The sequence below is a fragment of the Eupeodes corollae genome, chromosome 1, assembly GCF_945859685.1.
Source record: "Eupeodes corollae chromosome 1, idEupCoro1.1, whole genome shotgun sequence".
NCBI lineage: Eukaryota > Metazoa > Arthropoda > Insecta > Diptera > Syrphidae > Eupeodes > Eupeodes corollae.
Window position 1 is genome coordinate 77,563,043 of NC_079147.1, and position 20,705 is coordinate 77,583,747.

The window sequence follows — 20,705 nt, forward strand, 5'->3', positions numbered from 1 at the left end:
ATTGTGGTTGAAGAAACATTTTCGGTGGAGTCTACAGAATATGTGGTGATCGTTATCGTTTGAGAATTGTTACGAACAGGAATTCGTTCAGTAGAACTTGTTGGTTGATCTTGTCCTTGGGTGCTTTCTGTAGACTGTGGTTGGCTTGCTGACGTTGAGTCTCCACTATCTGGGTTGAAAGGACTGTTTGTCGATTCGGATTTCACTGGTTCAATTCTTTCTGTTGTTTGCAAGGGCTGAATTGTGGTTGAAGAAACATTTTCAGTGGAGTCTTCAGAATATGTGGTGATCGTTATCGTTTGAGAACTGTTACGAACAGGAATTCGTTCAGTAGAACTTGTTGGTTGATTTTGTCCTTCGGTGCTTTCAGTAGACTGTGGTTGAATTACTGTCGTTGAGGCTCTATTATCTGGGTCGAAAGGACTGTTTGTCGATTCGGAATCCACTGGTTCAATTCTTTCTGTTGTTTGCAAGGGCTGAATTGTGGTTGAAGAAACATTTTCAGTCGAGTCTTCAGAATATGTGGTGATCGTTATCGTTTGAGAACTGTTACGAACAGGAATTCGTTCAGTAGAACTTGTTGGTTGATCTTGTCCTTGGGTGCTTTCTGTAGACTGTGGTTGGCTTGCTGACGTTGTGTCTCCACTATCTGGGTTAAAAGGACTGTTTGTCGATTCGGATTCCACTGGTTCAATTCTTTCTGTTGTTTGCAAGGGCTGAATTGTGGTTGAAGAAACATTTTCAGTGGAGTCTTCAGAATATGTGGTGATCGTTATCGTTTGAGAACTGTTACGAACAGGAATTCGTTCAGTAGAACTTGTTGGTTGATTTTGTGCTTGGTTGCTTTCTGTAGATTGTGGTTGGCTTGCTGACGTTGAGTCTCCATTATCTGGGTTGAAAGGACTGTTTGTCGTTTCGGATTCCACCGGTTCAATTCTTTCTGTTGTTTCCAAGGGCTGAATTGTGGTTGAAGAAACTTTTTCAGTGGAGTCTTCAGAATATGTGGTGATCGTTATCGTTTGAGAACTGTTACGAACAGGAATTCGTTCAGTAGAACTTGTTGGTTGATTTTGTCCTTGGGTGCTTTCTGTAGACTGTGGTTGGCTTGCTGACGTTGAGTCTCCATTATCTGGGTTGAAAAGACTGTTTGTCGATTCGGATTCCACTGGTTCAATTCTTTCTGTTGTTTGCAAGGGCTGAATTGTGGTTGAAGAAACATTTTCAGTGGAGTCTTCAGAATATGTGGTGATCGTTATCGTTTGAGAACTGTTACGAACAGGAATTCGTTCAGTAGAACTTGTTGGTTGATCTTGTCCTTGGGTGCTTTCTGTAGACTGTGGTTGGCTTGCTGACGTTGAGTCTCCACTATCTGGGTTAAAAGGACTGTTTGTCGATTCGGAATCCACTGGTTCAATTCTTTCTGTTGTTTGCAAGGGCTGAATTGTGGTTGAAGAAACATTTTCAGTGGAGTCTTCAGAATATGTGGTGATCGTTATCGTTTGAGAACTGTTACGAACAGGAATTCGCTCAGTAGAACTTAATGGTTGATCTTGTCCTTGGGTGCTTTCAGTAGACTGTGTTTGGCTTGCTGACGTTGAGTCTCCACTATCTGGGTTGAAAGGACTGTTTGTCGATTCGGATTCCATTGGTTCAATTCTTTCTGTTGTTTGCAAGGGCTGAATTGTGGTTGAAGAAACATTTTCAGTCAAGTCTTCAGAATATGTAGTGATCGTTATCGTTTGAGAACTGTTACGAACAGGAATTCGTTCAGTAGAACTTGTTGGTTGATTTTGTCCTTGGGTGCTTTCTGTAGACTGTGGTTGGCTTGCTGACGTTGAGTCTCCATTATCTGGGTTGAAAGGACTGTTTGTCGATTCGGATTCCACTGGTTCAATTCTTTCTGTTGTTTCCAAGGGCTGAATTGTGGTTGAAGAAACATTTTCAGTGGAGTCTTCAGAATATGTGGTGATCGTTATCGTTTGAGAACTGTTACGAACAGGAATTCGTTCAGAAGAACTTGTTGGTTGATTTTGTCCTTCGGTGCTTTCAGTAGACTGTGGTTGAACTACTGTCGATGAGTCTCTATTATCTGGGTTAAAAGGACTGTTTGTCGATTCGGATTCCGCTGGTTCAATTCTTTCTGTTGTTTCCAAGGGCTGAATTGTGGTTGAAGAAACATTTTCAGTCAAGTCTTCAGAATATGTAGTGATCGTTATCGTTTGAGAACTGTTACGAACAGGAATTCGTTCAGTAGAACTTGTTGGTTGATCTTGTCCTTGGCTGCTTTCTGTAGACTGTGGTTGGGTAACTGACGTTGAACCTCCATTATCTGGGTTAGAAGGACTGTTTGTCGATTCGGATTCCACTGGTTCAATTCTTTCTGTTGTTTGCAAGGGCTGAATTGTGGTTGAAGAAACATTTTCAGTCGAGTCTTCAGAATATGTGGTGATCGTTATCGTTTGAGAACTGTTACGAAGAGGAATTCGTTCAGTAGAACTTGTTGGTTGATCTTGTCCTTGGGTGCTTTCTGTAGACTGTGGTTGGGTAACTGACGTTGAACCTCCATTATCTGGGTTAGAAGGACTGTTTGTTGATTCGGATTCCACTGGTTCAATTCTTTCTGTTGTTTCCAAGGGCTGAATTGTGGTTGAAAGAACATTTTCAGTGGAGTCTTCAGAATATGTGGTGATCGTTATCGTTTGAGAACTGTTACGAACAGGAATTCGTTCAGTAGAACTTGTTGGTTGATTTTGTCCTTCGGTGCTTTCAGTAGACTGTGGTTGAATTACTGTCGTTGAGTCTCTATTATCTGGGTTGAAAGGACTGTTTGTCGATTCGGAATCCACTGTTTCAATTCTTTCTGTTGTTTGCAAGGGCTGAATTGTGGTTGAAGAAACATATTCAGTGGAGTCTTCAGAATATGTGGTGATCGTTATGGTTTGAGAACTGTTACGAACAGGAATTCGTTCAGTAGAACTTGTTGGTTGACCTTGTCCTTGGGTGCTTTCTGTAGACTGTGGTTGGCTTGCTGACGTTGAGTCTCCACTATCTGGGTTAAAAGGACTGTTTGTCGATTCGGATTCCACTGGTTCAATTCTTTCTGTTGTTTGCAAGGGCTGAATTGTGGTTGAAGAAACATTTTCAGTGGAGTCTTCAGAATATGTGGTGATCGTTATCGTTTGAGAACTGTTACGAACAGGAATTCGCTCAGTAGAACTTGTTGGTTGATCTTGTCCTTGGGTGCTTTCTGTAGACTGTGGTTGGGTAACTGACGTTGAGTCTCCACTATCTGGGTTGAAAGGACTGTTTGTCGATTCGGATTCCACTGGTTCAATTCTTTCTGTTGTTTGCAAGGGCTGAATTGTGGTTGAAGAAACATTTTCAGTCAAGTCTTCAGAATATGTAGTGATCGTTATCGTTTGAGAACTGTTACGAACAGGAATTCGTTCAGTAGAACTTGTTGGTTGATTTTGTCCTTGGGTGCTTTCTGTAGACTGTGATTGGCTTGCTGACGTTGAGTCTCCATTATCTGGGTTGAAAGGACTGTTTGTCGATTCGGATTCCACTGGTTCAATTCTTTCTGTTGTTTGCAAGAGCTGAATTGTGGTTGAAGAAACATTTTCAGTGGAGTCTTCAGAATATGTGGTAATCGTTATCGTTTGAGAACTGTTACGAACAGGAATTCGTTCAGTAGAACTTGTTGGTTGATTTTGTCCTTCGGTGCTTTCAGTAGACTGTGGTTGAATTACTGTCGTTGAGTCTCTATTATCTGGGTTGAAAGGACTGTTTGTCGATTCGGATTCCACTGGTTCAATTCTTTCTGTTGTTTCCAAGGGCTGAATTGTGGTTGAAGAAACATTTTCAGTCAAGTCTTCAGAATATGTAGTGATCGTTATCGTTTGAGAACTGTTACGAACAGGAATTCGTTCAGTAGAACTTGTTGGTTGATCTTGTCCTTGGGTGCTTTCTGTAGACTGTGGTTGGGTAACTGACGTTGAACCTCCATTATCTGGGTTGAAAGGACTGTTTGTCGATTCGGATTCCACTGATTCAATTCTTTCTGTTGTTTGCAAGGGCTGAATTGTGGTTGAAGAAACATTTTCAGTGGAGTCTTCAGAATATGTGGTGATCGTTATCGTTTGAGAACTGTTACGAACAGGAATTCGTTCAGTAGAACTTGTTGGTTGATTTTGTCCTTGGGTGCTTTCAGTAGACTGTGGTTGGCTTGCTGACGTTGAGTCTCCACTATCTGGGTTGAAACGACTGTTTGTCGATTCGGATTCCACTGGTTCAATTCTTTCTGTTGTTTGCAAGGGCTGAATTGTGGTTGAAGAAACATTTTCAGTGGAGTCTTCAGAATATGTGGTGATCGTTATCGTTTGAGAACTGTTACGAACAGGAATTCGTTCAGTAGAACTTGTTGGTTGATCTTGTCCTTGGGTGCTTTCTGTAGACTGTGGTTGGGTAACTGACGTTGAGTCTCCATTATCTGGGTTGAAAGGACTGTTTGTCGATTCGGAATCCACTGGTTCAATTCTTTCTGTTGTTTGCAAGGGCTGAATTGTGGTTGAAGAAACATTTTCAGTGGAGTCTTCAGAATATGTGGTGATCGTTATCGTTTGAGAACTGTTACGAACAGGAATTCGTTCAGTAGAACTTGTTGGTTCATTTTGTCCTTGGGTGCTTTCAGTAGACTGTGGTTGGCTTGCTGACGTTGAGTCTCCACTATCTGGGTTGAAACGACTGTTTGTCGATTCGGATTCCACTGGTTCAATTCTTTCTGTTGTTTGCAAGGGCTGAATTGTGGTTGAAGAAACATTTTCAGTGGAGTCTTCAGAATAGGTGGTGATCGTTATCGTTTGAGAACTGTTACGAACAGGAATTCGTTCAGTAGAACTTGTTGGTTGATCTTGTCCTTGGGTGCTTTCTGTAGACTGTGGTTGGGTAACTGACGTTGAGTCTCCATTATCTGGGTTGAAAGGACTGTTTGTCGATTCGTAATCCACTGGTTCAATTCTTTCTGTTGTTTCCAAGGGCTGAATTGTGGTTGAAGAAACATTTTCAGTGGAGTCTTCAGAATATGTGGTGATCGTTATCGTTTGAGAACTGTTACGAACAGGAATTCGTTCAGTAGAAATTGTTGGTTGATCTTGTCCTTGGGTGCTTTCAGTAGACTGTGGTTGGCTTGCTGACGTTGAGTCTCCACTATCTGGGTTGAAACGACTGTTTGTCGATTCGGATTCCACTGGTTCAATTCTTTCTGTTGTTTGCAAGGGCTGAATTGTGGTTGAAGAAACATTTTCAGTGGAGTCTTCAGAATAGGTGGTGATCGTTATCGTTTGAGAACTGTTACGAACAGGAATTCGTTCAGTAGAACTTGTTGGTTGATCTTGTCCTTGGGTGTTTTCTGTAGACTGTGGTTGGGTAACTGACGTTGAACCTCCATTATCTGGGTTAGAAGGACTGTTTGTCAATTCGGATTCCACTGGTTCATTTCTTTCTGTTGTTTGCAAGGGCTGAATTGTGGTTGAAGAAACATTTTCAGTGGAGTCTTCAGAATATGTGGTGATCGTTATCGTTTGAGAGCAGTTACGAACAGGAATTCGTTCAGTAGAACTTGTTGGTTGATTTTGTCCTTCGGTGCTTTCAGTAGACTGTGGTTGAATTACTGTCGTTGAGTCTCTATTATCTGGGTTGAAAGGACTGTTTGTCGATTCGGAATCCACTGGTTCAATTCTTTCTGTTGTTTCCAAGGGCTGAATTGTGGTTGAAGAAACATTTTCAGTGGAGTCTTCTGAATATGTGGTGATCGTTATCGTTTGAGAACTGTTACGAACAGGAATTCGTTCAGTAGAACTTGTTGGTTGATCTTGTCCTTGGGTGCTTTCTGTAGACTGTGGTTGGGTAACTGACGTTGAGTCTCCATTATCTGGGTTGAAAGGACTGTTTGTCGATTCGGAATCCACTGCTTCAATTCTTTCTGTTGTTTCCAAGGGCTGAAGTTTGGTTGAAGAAACATTTTCAGTGGAGTCTTCAGAATATGTGGTGATCGTTATCGTTTGAGAACTGTTACGAACAGGAATTCGTTCAGTAGAACTTGTTGGTTGATCTTGTCCTTCGGTGCTTTCAGTAGACTGTGGTTGAATTACTGTCGTTGAGTCTCTATTATCTGGGTTGAAAGGACTGTTTGTCGATTCGGAATCCACTGCTTCAATTCTTTCTGTTGTTTCCAAGGGCTGAATTGTGGTTGAAGAAACATTTTCAGTGGAGTCTTCAGAATATGTGGTGATCGTTATCGTTTGAGCACTGTTACGAACAGGAATTCGTTCAGTAGAACTTGTTGGTTGATCTTGTCCTTGGGTGCTTTCTGTAGACTGTGGTTGGCTTGCTGACGTTGAGTCTCCACTATCTGGGTTGAAAGGACTGTTTGTCGATTCGGATTCCACTGGTTCAATTCTTTCTGTTGTTTGCAAGGGCTGAATTGTGGTTGAAGAAACATTTTCAGTGGAGTCTTCAGAATATGTGGTGATCGTTATCGTTTGAGAACTGTTACGAACAGGAATTCGTTCAGTAGAACTTGTTGGTTGATCTTGTCCTTGGGTGCTTACTGTAGACTGTGGTTGGCTTGCTGACGTTGAGTCTCCACTATCTGGGTTGAAAGGACTGTTTGTCGATTCGGATTCCACTGGTTCAATTCTTTCTGTTGTTTGCAAGGGCTGAATTGTGGTTGAAGAAACATTTTCAGTGGAGTCTTCAGAATATGTGGTGATCGTTATCGTTTGAGAACTGTTACGAACAGGAATTCGTTCAGTAGAACTTGTTGGTTGATCTTGTCCTTGGGTGCTTTTTGTAGACTGTGGTTGGGTAACTGACGTTGAATCTCCATTATCTGGGTTAGAAGGACTGTTTGTCAATTCGGATTCCACTGGTTCAATTCTTTCTGTTGTTTGCAAGGGCTGAATTGTGGTTGAAGAAACATTTTCAGTGGAGTCTTCAGAATATGTGGTGATCGTTATCGTTTGAGAACTGTTACGAACAGGAATTCGTTCAGTAGAACTTGTTGGTTGATCTTGTCCTTGGGTGCTTACTGTAGACTGTGGTTGGCTTGCTGACGTTGAGTCTCCACTATCTGGGTTGAAAGGACTGTTTGTCGATTCGGATTCCACTGGTTCAATTCTTTCTGTTGTTTGCAAGGGCTGAATTGTGGTTGAAGAAACATTTTCAGTGGAGTCTTCAGAATATGTGGTGATCGTTATCGTTTGAGAACTGTTACGAACAGGAATTCGTTCAGTAGAACTTGTTGGTTGATTTTGTCCTTCGGTGCTTTCAGTAGACTGTGGTTGAATTACTGTCGTTGAGTCTCTATTATCTGGGTTGAAAGGACTGGTTGTCGATTCGGAATCCACTGGTTCAATTCTTTCTGTTGTTTCCAAGGGCTGAATTGTGGTTGAAGAAACATTTTCAGTGGAGTCTTCAGAATATGTGGTGATCGTTATCGTTTGAGAACTGTTACGAACAGGAATTCGTTCAGTAGAACTTGTTGGTTGATCTTGTCCTTGGATGCTTTCTGTAGACTGTGGTTGGCTTGCTGACGTTGAGTCTCCACTATCTGGGTTGAAAGGACTGTTTGTCGATTCGGATTCCACTGCTTCAATTCTTTCTGTTGTTTGCACTGGTTCAATTCTTTCTGTTGTTTCCAAGGGCTGAATTGTGGTTGAAGAAACATTTTCAGTCGAGTCTTCAGAATATGTGGTGATCGTTATCGTTTGAGAACTGTTACGAACAGGAATTCGTTCAGTAGAACTTGTTGGTTGATCTTGTCCTTGGGTGCTTTCTGTAGACTGTGGTTGGGTAACTGACGTTGAGTCTCCATTATCTGGGTTGAAAGGACTGTTTGTCGATTCGGATTCCACTGGTTCAATTCTTTCTGTTGTTTGCAAGGGCTGAATTGTGGTTGAAGAAACATTTTCAGTGGAGTCTTCAGAATATGTGGTGATCGTTATCGTTTGAGAACTGTTACGAACAGGAATTCGTTGAGTAGAACTTGTTGGTTGATTTTGTCCTTCGGTGCTTTCAGTAGACTGTGGTTGAATTACTGTCGTTGAGTCTCTATTATCTGGGTTGAAAGGACTGTTTGTCGATTCGGAATCCACTGGTTCAATTCTTTCTGTTGTTTCCAAGGGCTGAATTGTGGTTGAAGAAACATTTTCAGTGGAGGCTTCAGAATATGTGGTGATCGTTATCGTTTGAGAACTGTTACGAACAGGAATTCGTTCAGTAGAACTTGTTGGTTGATCTTGTCCTTGGATGCTTTCTGTAGACTGTGGTTGGCTTGCTGACGTTGAGTCTCCACTATCTGGGTTGAAAGGACTGTTTGTGGATTCGGATTCCACTGGTTCAATTCTTTCTGTTGTTTCCAAGGGCTGAATTGTGGTTGAAGAAACATTTTCAGTGGAGTCTTCAGAATATGTGGTGATCGTTATCGTTTGAGAACTGTTACGAACAGGAATTCGTTCAGTAGAACTTGTTGGTTGATCTTGTCCTTGGCTGCTTTCTGTAGACTGTGGTTGAATTACTGACGTTGAGTCTCCATTATCTGGGTTGAAAGGACTGTTTGTCGATTCGGATTCCACTGGTTCAATTCTTTCTGTTGTTTGCAAGGGCTGAATTGTGGTTGAAGAAACATTTTCAGTGGAGTCTTCAGAATATGTGGTGATCGTTATCGTTTGAGAACTGTTACGAACAGGAATTCGTTCAGTAGAACTTGTTGGCTGATTTTGTCCTTCGGTGCTTTCAGTAGACTGTGGTTGAATTACTGTCGTTGAGTCTCTATTATCTGGGTTGAAAGGACTGTTTGTCGATTCGGAATCCACTGTTTCAATTCTTTCTGTTGTTTCCAAGGGCTGAATTGTGGTTGAAGAAACATTTTCAGTCGAGTCTTCAGAATATGTGGTGATCGTTATCGTTTGAGAACTGTTACGAACAGGAATTCGTTCAGTAGAACTTGTTGGTTGATTTTGTCCTTGGGTGCTTTCAGTAGACTGTGGTTGAATTACTGTCGTTGAGTCTCTATTATCTGGGTTGAAAGGACTGTTTGTCGATTCGGAATCCACTGGTTCAATTCTTTCTGTTGTTTCCAAGGGCTGAATTGTGGTTGAAGAAACATTTTCAGTGGAGTCTTCAGAATATGTGGTGATCGTTATCGTTTGAGAACTGTTACGAACAGGAATTCGTTCAGTAGAACTTGTTGGTTGATTTTGTCCTTCGGTGCTTTCAGTAGACTGTGGTTGAATTACTGTCGTTGAGTCTCTATTATCTGGGTTGAAAGGACTGTTTGTCGATTCGGAATCCACTGGTTCAATTCTTTCTGTTGTTTCCAAGGGCTGAATTGTGGTTGAAGAAACATTTTCAGTGGAGTCTTCAGAATATGTGGTGATCGTTATCGTTTGAGAACTGTTACGAACAGGAATTCGTTCAGTAGAACTTGTTGGTTGATCTTGTCCTTGGGTGCTTTCTGTAGACTGTGGTTGGCTTGCTGACGTTGAGTCTCCACTATCTGGGTTGAAACGACTGGTTGTCGATTCGGATTCCACTGGTTCATTTCTTTCTGTTGTTTGCAAGGGCTGAATTGTGGTTGAAGAAACATTTTCAGTGGAGTCTTCAGAATATGTGGTGATCGTTATCGTTTGAGAACTGTTACGAACAGGAATTCGTTCAGTAAAACTTGATGGTTGATCTTGTCCTTCGGTGCTTTCTGTAGACTGTGGTTGGGTAACTGACGTTGAACCTCCATTATCTGGGTTAGAAGGACTGTTTGTCGATTCGGATTCCACTGGTTCAATTCTTTCTGTTGTTTGCAAGGGCTGAATTGTGGTTGAAGAAACATTTTCAGTGGAGTCTTCAGAATATGTGGTGATCGTTATCGTTTGAGAACTGTTACGAACAGGAATTCGTTCAGTAAAACTTGATGGTTGATCTTGTCCTTGGGTGCTTTCTGTAGACTGTGGTTGGGTAACTGACGTTGAACCTCCATTATCTGGGTTAGAAGGACTGTTTGTCGATTCGGATTCCACTGGTTCATTTCTTTCTGTTGTTTGCAAGGGCTGAATTGTGGTTGAAGAAACATTTTCAGTGGAGTCTTCAGAATATGTGGTGATCGTTATCGTTTGAGAACTGTTACGAACAGGAATTCGTTCAGTAGAACTTGATGGTTGATCTTGTCCTTGGGTGCTTTCTGTAGACTGTGGTTGAATTACTGTCGTTGAGTTTCTATTATCTGGGTTGAAAGGACTGTTTGTCGGTTCGGAATCCACTGGTTCAATTCTTTCTGTTGTTTCCAAGGGCTGAATTGTGGTTGAAGAAACATTTTCAGTCGAGTCTTCAGAATATGTGGTGATCGTTATCGTTTGAGAACTGTTACGAACAGGAATTCGTTCAGTAAAACTTGATGGTTGATCTTGTCCTTGGGTGCTTTCTAAAGACTGTGGTTGGATAACTGACGTTGAACCTCCATTATCTGGGTTAGAAGGACTGTTTGTCGATTCGGATTCCACTGGTTCAATTCTTTCTGTTGTTTGCAAGGGCTGAATTGTGGTTGAAGAAACATTTTCAGTGGAGTCTTCAGAATATGTGGTGATCGTTATCGTTTGAGAACTGTTACGAACAGGAATTCGTTCAGTAGAACTTGTTGGTTGATCTTGTCCTTGGGTGCTTTCTGTAGACTGTGGTTGGGTAACTGACGTTGAGTCTCCATTATCTGGGTTGAAAGGACTGTTTGTCGATTCGGAATCCACTGCTTCAATTCTTTCTGTTGTTTCCAAGGGCTGAATTGTGGTTGAAGAAACATTTTCAGTCGAGTCTTCAGAATATGTGGTGATCGTTATCGTTTGAGAACTGTTACGAACAGGAATTCGTTCAGTAGAACTTGTTGGTTGATCTTGTCCTTCGGTGCTTTCTGTAGACTGTGGTTGGCTTGCTGACGTTGTGTCTCCACTATCTGGGTTGAAAGGACTGTTTGTCGATTCGGAATCCACTGCTTCAATTCTTTCTGTTGTTTCCAAGGGCTGAATTGTGGTTGAAGAAACATTTTCATTGGAGTCTTCAGAATATGTGGTGATCGTTATCGTTTGAGAACTGTTACGAACAGGAATTCGTTCAGAAGAACTTGTTGGTTGATTTTGTCCTTGGGTGCTTTCTGTAGACTGTGGTTGGGTAACTGGCGTTGAACCTCCATTATCTGGGTTAGAAGGACTGTTTGTTGATTCGGATTCCACTGGTTCAATTCTTTCTGTTGTTTCCAAGGGCTGAATTGTGGTTGAAGAAACATTTTCAGTGGAGTCTTCAGAATATGTGGTGATCGTTATCGTTTGAGAACTGTTACGAACAGGAATTCGTTCAGTAGAACTTGTTGGTTGATCTTGTCCTTGGGTGCTTTCTGTAGACTGTGGTTGGGTAACTGACGTTGAGTCTCCATTATCTGGGTTGAAAGGACTATTTGTCGATTCGGATTCCACTGGTTCAATTCTTTCTGTTGTTTGCAAGGGCTGAATTGTGGTTGAAGAAACATTTTCAGTGGAGTCTTCAGAATATGTGGTGATCGTTATCGTTTGAGAACTGTTACGAACAGGAATTCGTTCAGTAGAACTTGTTGGTTGATCTTGTCCTTGGGTGCTTACTGTAGACTGTGGTTGGCTTACTGACGTTGAGTCTCCACTATCTGGGTTGAAAGGACTGTTTGTCGATTCGGATTCCACTGCTTCAATTCTTTCTGTTGTTTGCAAGGGCTGAATTGTGGTTGAAGAAACATTTTCAGTGGAGTCTTCAGAATATGTGGTGATCGTTATCGTTTGAGAACTGTTACGAACAGGAATTCGTTCAGTAGAACTTGTTGGTTGATTTTGTCCTTCGGTGCTTTCAGTAGACTGTGGTTGAATTACTGTCGTTGAGTCTCTATTATCTGGGTTGAAAGGACTGTTTGTCGATTCGGAATCCACTGGTTCAATTCTTTCTGTTGTTTCCAAGGGCTGAATTGTGGTTGAAGAAACATTTTCAGTGGAGTCTTCAGAATATGTGGTGATCGTTATCGTTTGAGAACTGTTACGAACAGGAATTCGTTCAGTAGAACTTGTTGGTTGATCTTGTCCTTGGATGCTTTCTGTAGACTGTGGTTGGCTTGCTGACGTTGAGTCTCCACTATCTGGGTTGAAAGGACTGTTTGTCGATTCGGATTCCACTGCTTCAATTCTTTCTGTTGTTTGCACTGGTTCAATTCTTTCTGTTGTTTCCAAGGGCTGAATTGTGGTTGAAGAAACATTTTCAGTGGAGTCTTCAGAATATGTGGTGATCGTTATCGTTTGAGAACTGTTACGAACAGGAATTCGTTCAGTAGAACTTGTTGGTTGATTTTGTCCTTGGGTGCTTTCTGTAGACTGTGGTTGGGTAACTGACGTTGAGTCCCCATTATCTGGGTTGAAAGGACTGTTTGTCGATTCGGATTCCACTGGTTCAATTCTTTCTGTTGTTTGCAAGGGCTGAATTGTGGTTGAAGAAACATTTTCAGTCGAGTCTTCAGAATATGTGGTGATCGTTATCGTTTGAGAACTGTTACGAACAGGAATTCGTTGAGTAGAACTTGTTGGTTGATTTTGTCCTTCGGTGCTTTCAGTAGACTGTGGTTGAATTACTGTCGTTGAGTCTCTATTATCTGGGTTGAAAGGACTGTTTGTCGATTCGGAATCCACTGGTTCAATTCTTTCTGTTGTTTCCAAGGGCTGAATTGTGGTTGAAGAAACATTTTCAGTGGAGGCTTCAGAATATGTGGTGATCGTTATCGTTTGAGAACTGTTACGAACAGGAATTCGTTCAGTAGAACTTGTTGGTTGATTTTGTCCTTGGGTGCTTTCTGTAGACTGTGGTTGGGTAACTGACGTTGAACCTCCATTATCTGGGTTAGAAGGACTGTTTGTTGATTCGGATTCCACTGGTTCAATTCTTTCTGTTGTTTCCAAGGGCTGAATTGTGGTTGAAGAAACATTTTCAGTGGAGTCTTCAGAATATGTGGTGATCGTTATCGTTTGAGAACTGTTACGAACAGGAATTCGTTCAGTAGAACTTGTTGGTTGATCTTGTCCTTGGGTGCTTTCTGTAGACTGTGGTTGGGTAACTGACGTTGAGTCTCCATTATCTGGGTTGAAAGGACTGTTTGTCGATTCGGATTCCACTGGTTCAATTCTTTCTGTTGTTTGCAAGGGCTGAATTGTGGTTGAAGAAACATTTTCAGTGGAGTCTTCAGAATATGTGGTGATCGTTATCGTTTGAGAACTGTTACGAACAGGAATTCGTTCAGTAGAACTTGTTGGTTGATCTTGTCCTTGGGTGCTTACTGTAGACTGTGGTTGGCTTACTGACGTTGAGTCTCCACTATCTGGGTTGAAAGGACTGTTTGTCGATTCGGATTCCACTGCTTCAATTCTTTCTGTTGTTTGCAAGGGCTGAATTGTGGTTGAAGAAACATTTTCAGTGGAGTCTTCAGAATATGTGGTGATCGTTATCGTTTGAGAACTGTTACGAACAGGAATTCGTTCAGTAGAACTTGTTGGTTGATTTTGTCCTTCGGTGCTTTCAGTAGACTGTGGTTGAATTACTGTCGTTGAGTCTCTATTATCTGGGTTGAAAGGACTGTTTGTCGATTCGGAATCCACTGGTTCAATTCTTTCTGTTGTTTCCAAGGGCTGAATTGTGGTTGAAGAAACATTTTCAGTGGAGTCTTCTGAATATGTGGTGATCGTTATCGTTTGAGAACTGTTACGAACAGGAATTCGTTCAGTAGAACTTGTTGGTTGATCTTGTCCTTGGATGCTTTCTGTAGACTGTGGTTGGCTTGCTGACGTTGAGTCTCCACTATCTGGGTTGAAAGGACTGTTTGTCGATTCGGATTCCACTGCTTCAATTCTTTCTGTTGTTTGCACTGGTTCAATTCTTTCTGTTGTTTCCAAGGGCTGAATTGTGGTTGAAGAAACATTTTCAGTGGAGTCTTCAGAATATGTGGTGATCGTTATCGTTTGAGAACTGTTACGAACAGGAATTCGTTCAGTAGAACTTGTTGGTTGATTTTGTCCTTGGGTGCTTTCTGTAGACTGTGGTTGGGTAACTGACGTTGAGTCCCCATTATCTGGGTTGAAAGGACTGTTTGTCGATTCGGATTCCACTGGTTCAATTCTTTCTGTTGTTTGCAAGGGCTGAATTGTGGTTGAAGAAACATTTTCAGTCGAGTCTTCAGAATATGTGGTGATCGTTATCGTTTGAGAACTGTTACGAACAGGAATTCGTTGAGTAGAACTTGTTGGTTGATTTTGTCCTTCGGTGCTTTCAGTAGACTGTGGTTGAATTACTGTCGTTGAGTCTCTATTATCTGGGTTGAAAGGACTGTTTGTCGATTCGGAATCCACTGGTTCAATTCTTTCTGTTGTTTCCAAGGGCTGAATTGTGGTTGAAGAAACATTTTCAGTGGAGGCTTCAGAATATGTGGTGATCGTTATCGTTTGAGAACTGTTACGAACAGGAATTCGTTCAGTAGAACTTGTTGGTTGATCTTGTCCTTGGATGCTTTCTGTAGACTGTGGTTGGCTTGCTGACGTTGAGTCTCCACTATCTGGGTTGAAAGGACTGTTTGTCGATTCGGATTCCACTGGTTCAATTCTTTCTGTTGTTTCCAAGGGCTGAATTGTGGTTGAAGAAACATTTTCAGTGGAGTCTTCAAAATATGTGGTGATCGTTATCGTTTGAGAACTGTTACGAACAGGAATTCGTTCAGTAGAACTTGTTGGTTGATTTTGTCCTTCGGTGCTTTCTGTAGACTGTGGTTGGCTTGCTGACGTTGAGTCTCCACTATCTGGGTTGAAAGGACTGTTTGCCGATTCGGATTCCACTGGTTCAATTCTTTCTGTTGTTTGCAAGGGCTGAATTGTGGTTGAAGAAACATTTTCAGTCGAGTCTTCAGAATATGTGGTGATCGTTATCGTTTGAGAACTGTTACGAACAGGAATTCGTTCAGTAGAACTTGTTGGTTGATCTTGTCCTTGGGTGCTTTCTGTAGACTGTGGTTGGCTTGCTGACGTTGAGTCTCCACTATCTGGGTCGAAAGGACTGTTTGTCGATTCGGATTCCACTGCTTCCATTCTTTCTGTTGTTTGCAAGGGCTGAATTGTGGTTGAAGAAACATTTTCAGTGGAGTCTTCAGAATATGTGGTGATCGTTATCGTTTGAGAACTGTTACGAACAGGAATTCGTTCAGTAGAACTTGTTGGTTGATCTTGTCCTTCGGTGCTTTCTGTAGACTGTGGTTGGGTTACTGACGTTGAACCTCCATTATCTGGGTTAGAAGGACTGTTTGTCGATTCGGATTCCACTGGTTCAATTCTTTCTGTTGTTTGCAAGGCCTGAATTGTGGTTGAAGAAACATTTTCAGTGGAGTCTTCAGAATATGTGGTGATCGTTATCGTTTGAGAACTGTTACGAACAGGAATTCGTTCAGTAGAACTTGTTGGTTGATCTTGACCTTGGGTGCTTTCTGTAGACTGTGGTTGGGTAACTGACGTTGAGCCTCCATTATCTGGGTTGGAAGGACTGTTTCTCGATTCGGATTCCACTGCTTCAATTCTTTCTGTTGTTTGCAAGGGCTGAATTGTGGTTGAAGAAACATTTTCAGTGGAGTCTTCAGAATATGTGGTGATCGTTATCGTTTGAGAACTGTTACGAACAGGAATTCGTTCAGTAGAACTTGTTGGTTGATTTTGTCCTTCGGTGCTTTCAGTAGACTGTGGTTGAATTACTATCGTTGAGTCTCTATTATCTGGGTTGAAAGGACTGTTTGTCGATTCGGAATCCACTGCTTCAATTCTTTCTGTTGTTTGCAAGGGCTGAATTGTGGTTGAAGAAACATTTTCAGTGGAGTCTTCAGAATATGTGGTGATCGTTATCGTTTGAGAACTGTTACGAACAGGAATTCGTTCAGTAGAACTCGTTGGTTGATCTTGACCTTGGGTGCTTTCTGTAGACTGTGGTTGGGTAACTGACGTTGAGCCTCCATTATCTGGGTTGGAAGGACTGTTTCTCGATTCGGATTCCACTGCTTCAATTCTTTCTGTTGTTTGCAAGGGCTGAATTGTGGTTGAAGAAACATTTTCAGTGGAGTCTTCAGAATATGTGGTGATCGTTATCGTTTGAGAACTGTTACGAACAGGAATTCGTTCAGTAGAACTTGTTGGTTGATTTTGTCCTTCGGTGCTTTCAGTAGACTGTGGTTGAATTACTGTCGTTGAGTCTCTATTATCTGGGTTGAAAGGACTGTTTGTCGATTCGGAATCCACTGGTTCAATTCTTTCTGTTGTTTCCAAGGGCTGAATTGTGGTTGAAGAAACATTTTCAGTGGAGTCTTCAGAATATGTGGTGATCGTTATCGTTTGAGAACTGTTACGAACAGGAATTCGTTCAGTAGAACTTGTTGGTTGATTTTGTCTTTCGGTGCTTTCTGTAGACTGTGGTTGGCTTGCTGACGTTGAGTCTCCACTATCTGGGTTGAAAGGACTGTTTGCCGATTCGGATTCCACTATTTCAATTCTTTCTGTTGTTTCCAAGGGCTGAATTGTGGTTGAAGAAACATTTTCAGTGGAGTCTTCAGAATATGTGGTGATCGTTATCGTTTGAGAACTGTTACGAACAGGAATTTGTTCACTAGAACTTGTTGGTTGATTTTGTCCTTCGGTGCTTTCAGTAGACTGTGGTTGAATTACTGTCGTGGAGTCTCTATTATCTGGGTTGAAAGGACTGTTTGTCGATTCGGATTCCACTGGTTCAATTCTTTCTGTTGTTTGCAAGGGCTGAATTGTGGTTGAAGAAACATTTTCAGTCGAGTCTTCAGAATATGTGGTGATCGTTATCGTTTGAGAACTGTTACGAACAGGAATTCGTTCAGTAGAACTTGTTGGTTGATCTTGTCCTTGGATGCTTTCTGTAGACTGTGGTTGGCTTGCTGACGTTGAGTCTCCACTATCTGGGTTGAAAGGACTGTTTGTCGATTCGGATTCCACTGGTTCAATTCTTTCTGTTGTTTCCAAGGGCTGAATTGTGGTTGAAGAAACATTTTCAGTGGAGTCTTCAGAATATGTGGTGATCGTTATCTTTTGAGAACTGTTACGAACAGGAATTTGTTCAGTAGAAGTTGTTGGTTGATTTTGTCGTTCGGTGCTTTCTGTAGACTGTGGTTGGCTTACTGACGTTGAGCCTCCATTATCTGGGTTACGAGGACTGTTTGTCGATTCCGTTCTCACTTCATTATTTCTTTCGGTGATTTCCAAAGGTTGAATAATGGTTGAAGGATCATAAGGATATGTTTTAATGTATGTAATCGTTTGGGAACTGTTACGAACTGGTGTTCGGTCATTAGGACTTGTTGGTCCGTTTTGTCCTTGGCTACTTCCTGGAGGCTTTGGTTGGGTAATCGATATTGATACTCCATTATTTTGGTTCGAAGAGCCGTCGATAAATTTAGTGGTTTTAACAATTTGTTCAGTTCTGGAATTCGTTTCCGAATTCGTGGCACTGTTTTCAGATGTTTGGTGAGAAGATGTTGAATAATGTGTTTCTGTTGTTTTCGGTTGTTTATTATTAATTTCTCCTGACAGTGTTTCAGTCCTTGATATTAATCTCTCATCATTCGAAGGAGTGGCTTTATTTCTTGTTTCTGTTTGCACATCATGAGTGTTAGTTCCTGAAATAGGATTTGATGATTCGGAAGAATATATGTTTGAACTTTGTGTTAATTCATGTTGTCCTGGTTGATTTCTCTGTGTGTTGGAATTCTCCATTCGGTCTGAAGATTTAAATGTTTGTGAACTAGAAGTGCTTATTGGTCTTTCGATATATGCTTGGTTATTTTTAGTAGTCTTGGTTTGCGATATTGAACCAGAATTTCTATTTCTTGAATTAGGCGGAAGGTTTATTGACAATGAACCAGAAATTATAGGTGTACGCCCATCAGTGACTGCATTATTTCCAGTAAGTGCACTTACTAAGCTACCGAGACCATTAGAAACCAAATTTCCGAGAAGTCCATTAGATGATGTACCGGGATTTTTTTGATTCTGTGCTCTTCTTATAATTTCTAAAAGGTCGGGTGACGGACTAAAGCTAAATTGCGATTGGGAAGAATCTCTGTTATTAGTTACCCTACTATTTTGGGATTCCCTTTGTCCTCCTCTATTTCTTTCAGAATAACCCTCAAATTCGTGATCTTGTCTATTTCCCGATTGTTTTCTTCCTCGATTTCCATTCGAAGATTGGGTGTATTGGACGTCGTAATTTGAATTATCTTCATTTGTTTGTTTTCTTCCCCGATTTCCATTCGAGGATTGGGAGTATTGAATATTGTAATTCGAAGTATCTCCCTTTGGAGAAACTACTGACTGATAGTCAGAACGCTGATAGTTTCTATTTGATTCGTCATTATTTTGAGTAGAAGAACGCTGAGTGTTGTAGTGAGAAACACCTCGTCCTGCAGATCCCTGCCCTTGACTGCTACCAGTTTCTATGCTTCCTGGGTTTCCAGTAGATGTATACGTGTACTTGACATTGCGATTGGAATTATAATCACTTGGATAAGTAGTATATTCAGAATTGGTAAATTGAGAATTTTTGTTCGGTGCACCCCTGTTTTGAGTAGATGATTCTTGGATGTTGAAGTCTGAAACACCTCGACCTGCAGATCCCTTTTCTTGTCTAACACCAGTTTGTATGGTTATTGGGTTTCCATTCGACGAATAGGTGTATCTGCTATTGCGATTGGAATTTTCATCACTTGGGTAAGAACTATATTCGGACTTCGAAAATTGAGAGTTTCTATTTGATTCATCATTGTTTCGACTAGATGATTGCTGGATGTTGTAGTTAGAAACATCCCGTCCTGCAGAGCCCTGCCGTTGCCAGCTACTAGTCTGTGTACGTACTGGTTGTCCACCAGATGTATAGGTGTATCTAATATTTCGATTTGAATTTCCACCACTTGGGTTAAAACTATATTCCGAGTTCGAAAATTGAGAGTTTTTATTTGATGCATCATTGTTTGGATATTGTTGATTATCGTAGTAAGAAACTCTTCCTCCTGCAGATCCCTGACCTTGCCGGTTACTAGTCTGTGTACTTACTGGGTCTCCATAGACGTATTTGACATTACGATTGGAATTACTGTAACTTGGGTAGGGACTATATTCAGATCTCGAAAATTGAGAATTTTTATTTGATGCATCATTGTTTCGAAATTGTTGATTATCGTAGTAATAAACTCTTCCTCCTGCAGATCCCTGACCTTGCCGGTTACTAGTCTGCACACGTACTGGTTGTCCACCAGATGTATAAGTGTATCTGATATTTCGATTGGAATTTTCATCATTTGGGTTATAACTATAAATGGACTTCGAAAATCGAGAATTGCTATCTGATTCATCATTGTTGCGAGTAGATGATTGCTGGATATTATATTGAGAAACACCCCTTCCTCTAGATCCTTGCCCTTGGCTGCTACTGGTCTGTGGGTTTCCATAAGTGTATTTGACATTACGGTTGGAATTACTCGAACTTGGGTAAGAACTATATTCTGATCTCGAAAATTGAGAATTTCTATTTGATTCATCATTGTTGCGAGTAGATGATTGCTGGTTATTGTAGTGGGAATTACTTCCTCCTGCAGATCCTGGCCCTTGCCTGCTACCAGAATATCTGACATTTCGATTGGAATTTTCATCACTTGGGTTAGAACTAATTTCGGACTTCAAAAATTGAGAATTCGCATTTGATCCACCATTGCTACGAGTTGTTGTCTCCTGAGCATCTCCCTTTAAAATGGATATTTATTAAATTTTATATTAAACTTTGTATGATTTTATTTATATTACCGAAGCTCTTCCTCCTTGGCCACCTCCAAGTAATCCTCCCTTAAGAAATTAAATCCATTATTTGTTCACCTAAATGTGTTCTCAATTAATTTTGTCTTACCAAGCCTGAAGCTAATCCTCCTGCTCCAAGATTGAGATTCAAAAGTTGAGCTTCCGAAATTTTAGCAAATGCTAAAATAACAACAGCTGCAGCTCCTAAAAAACACCTTAGTGTTTTCATACTAATTTTTTCTCTTTAAATTTTAATCCTCTGAGTGTGTCATACAACAGCCGCCCAGTTGTACTAATTAATGATATTGCCGAAATAATGGCTTTTATATATTTTCAAAAAATTTAAAGTCTAAAAAAAATAATTTATAGCCTTTTTGTTTAAGGCAAATAAGGGACGTCTTTTTAACATTTATACATATTTCAAATTTCTTTTATCATTGCAAATTTAAGATAACTTGCCATCTAAACAAGATATAACCTATGTCATCTCATGTGATATAAATTAAGATAAAAGATGTTAAGCTTTTTTCGTATATAAGCTGTTTATGCTGCGATTTTATGGGGGTCTATGATACGTAGTTACTTAAAAATTCTGTTAAAGTTTTAATTTTTAAAAATAAATAAGAAGCACAAAACTGTCGTCTTCTTTTAACTAACTTCTAGATATTACCTAATGTGGCGAAATCAGTTTCTGGTTTGTAAAAAAAAAAATAAAAATCAAACAAAGAAAACCAAATACTGTAGACCCAAATTAAGCTTAGCTTAAAA

The 20,705-nt window shown here is 40.7% G+C and overlaps 1 protein-coding gene across 1 annotated transcript in view; it reads right to left on the reverse strand.

The window, feature by feature from the left end:
* Window positions 1-20,166, reverse strand: part of LOC129940530 (uncharacterized protein DDB_G0283357-like) — a 43,470-nt gene extending 23,304 nt beyond the window's left edge. The window contains exons 1-3 of the mRNA XM_056048904.1: window positions 20,047-20,166; window positions 19,947-19,985; window positions 17,195-19,886 (exon numbers count right to left, since the gene is read on the reverse strand). Coding sequence (XP_055904879.1) covers window positions 17,195-19,886; window positions 19,947-19,985; window positions 20,047-20,166 — 2,851 coding nt within the window. The remainder of the gene's footprint in view (window positions 1-17,194; window positions 19,887-19,946; window positions 19,986-20,046) is intronic.
* Window positions 20,167-20,705: the final 539 nt, after the last annotated feature.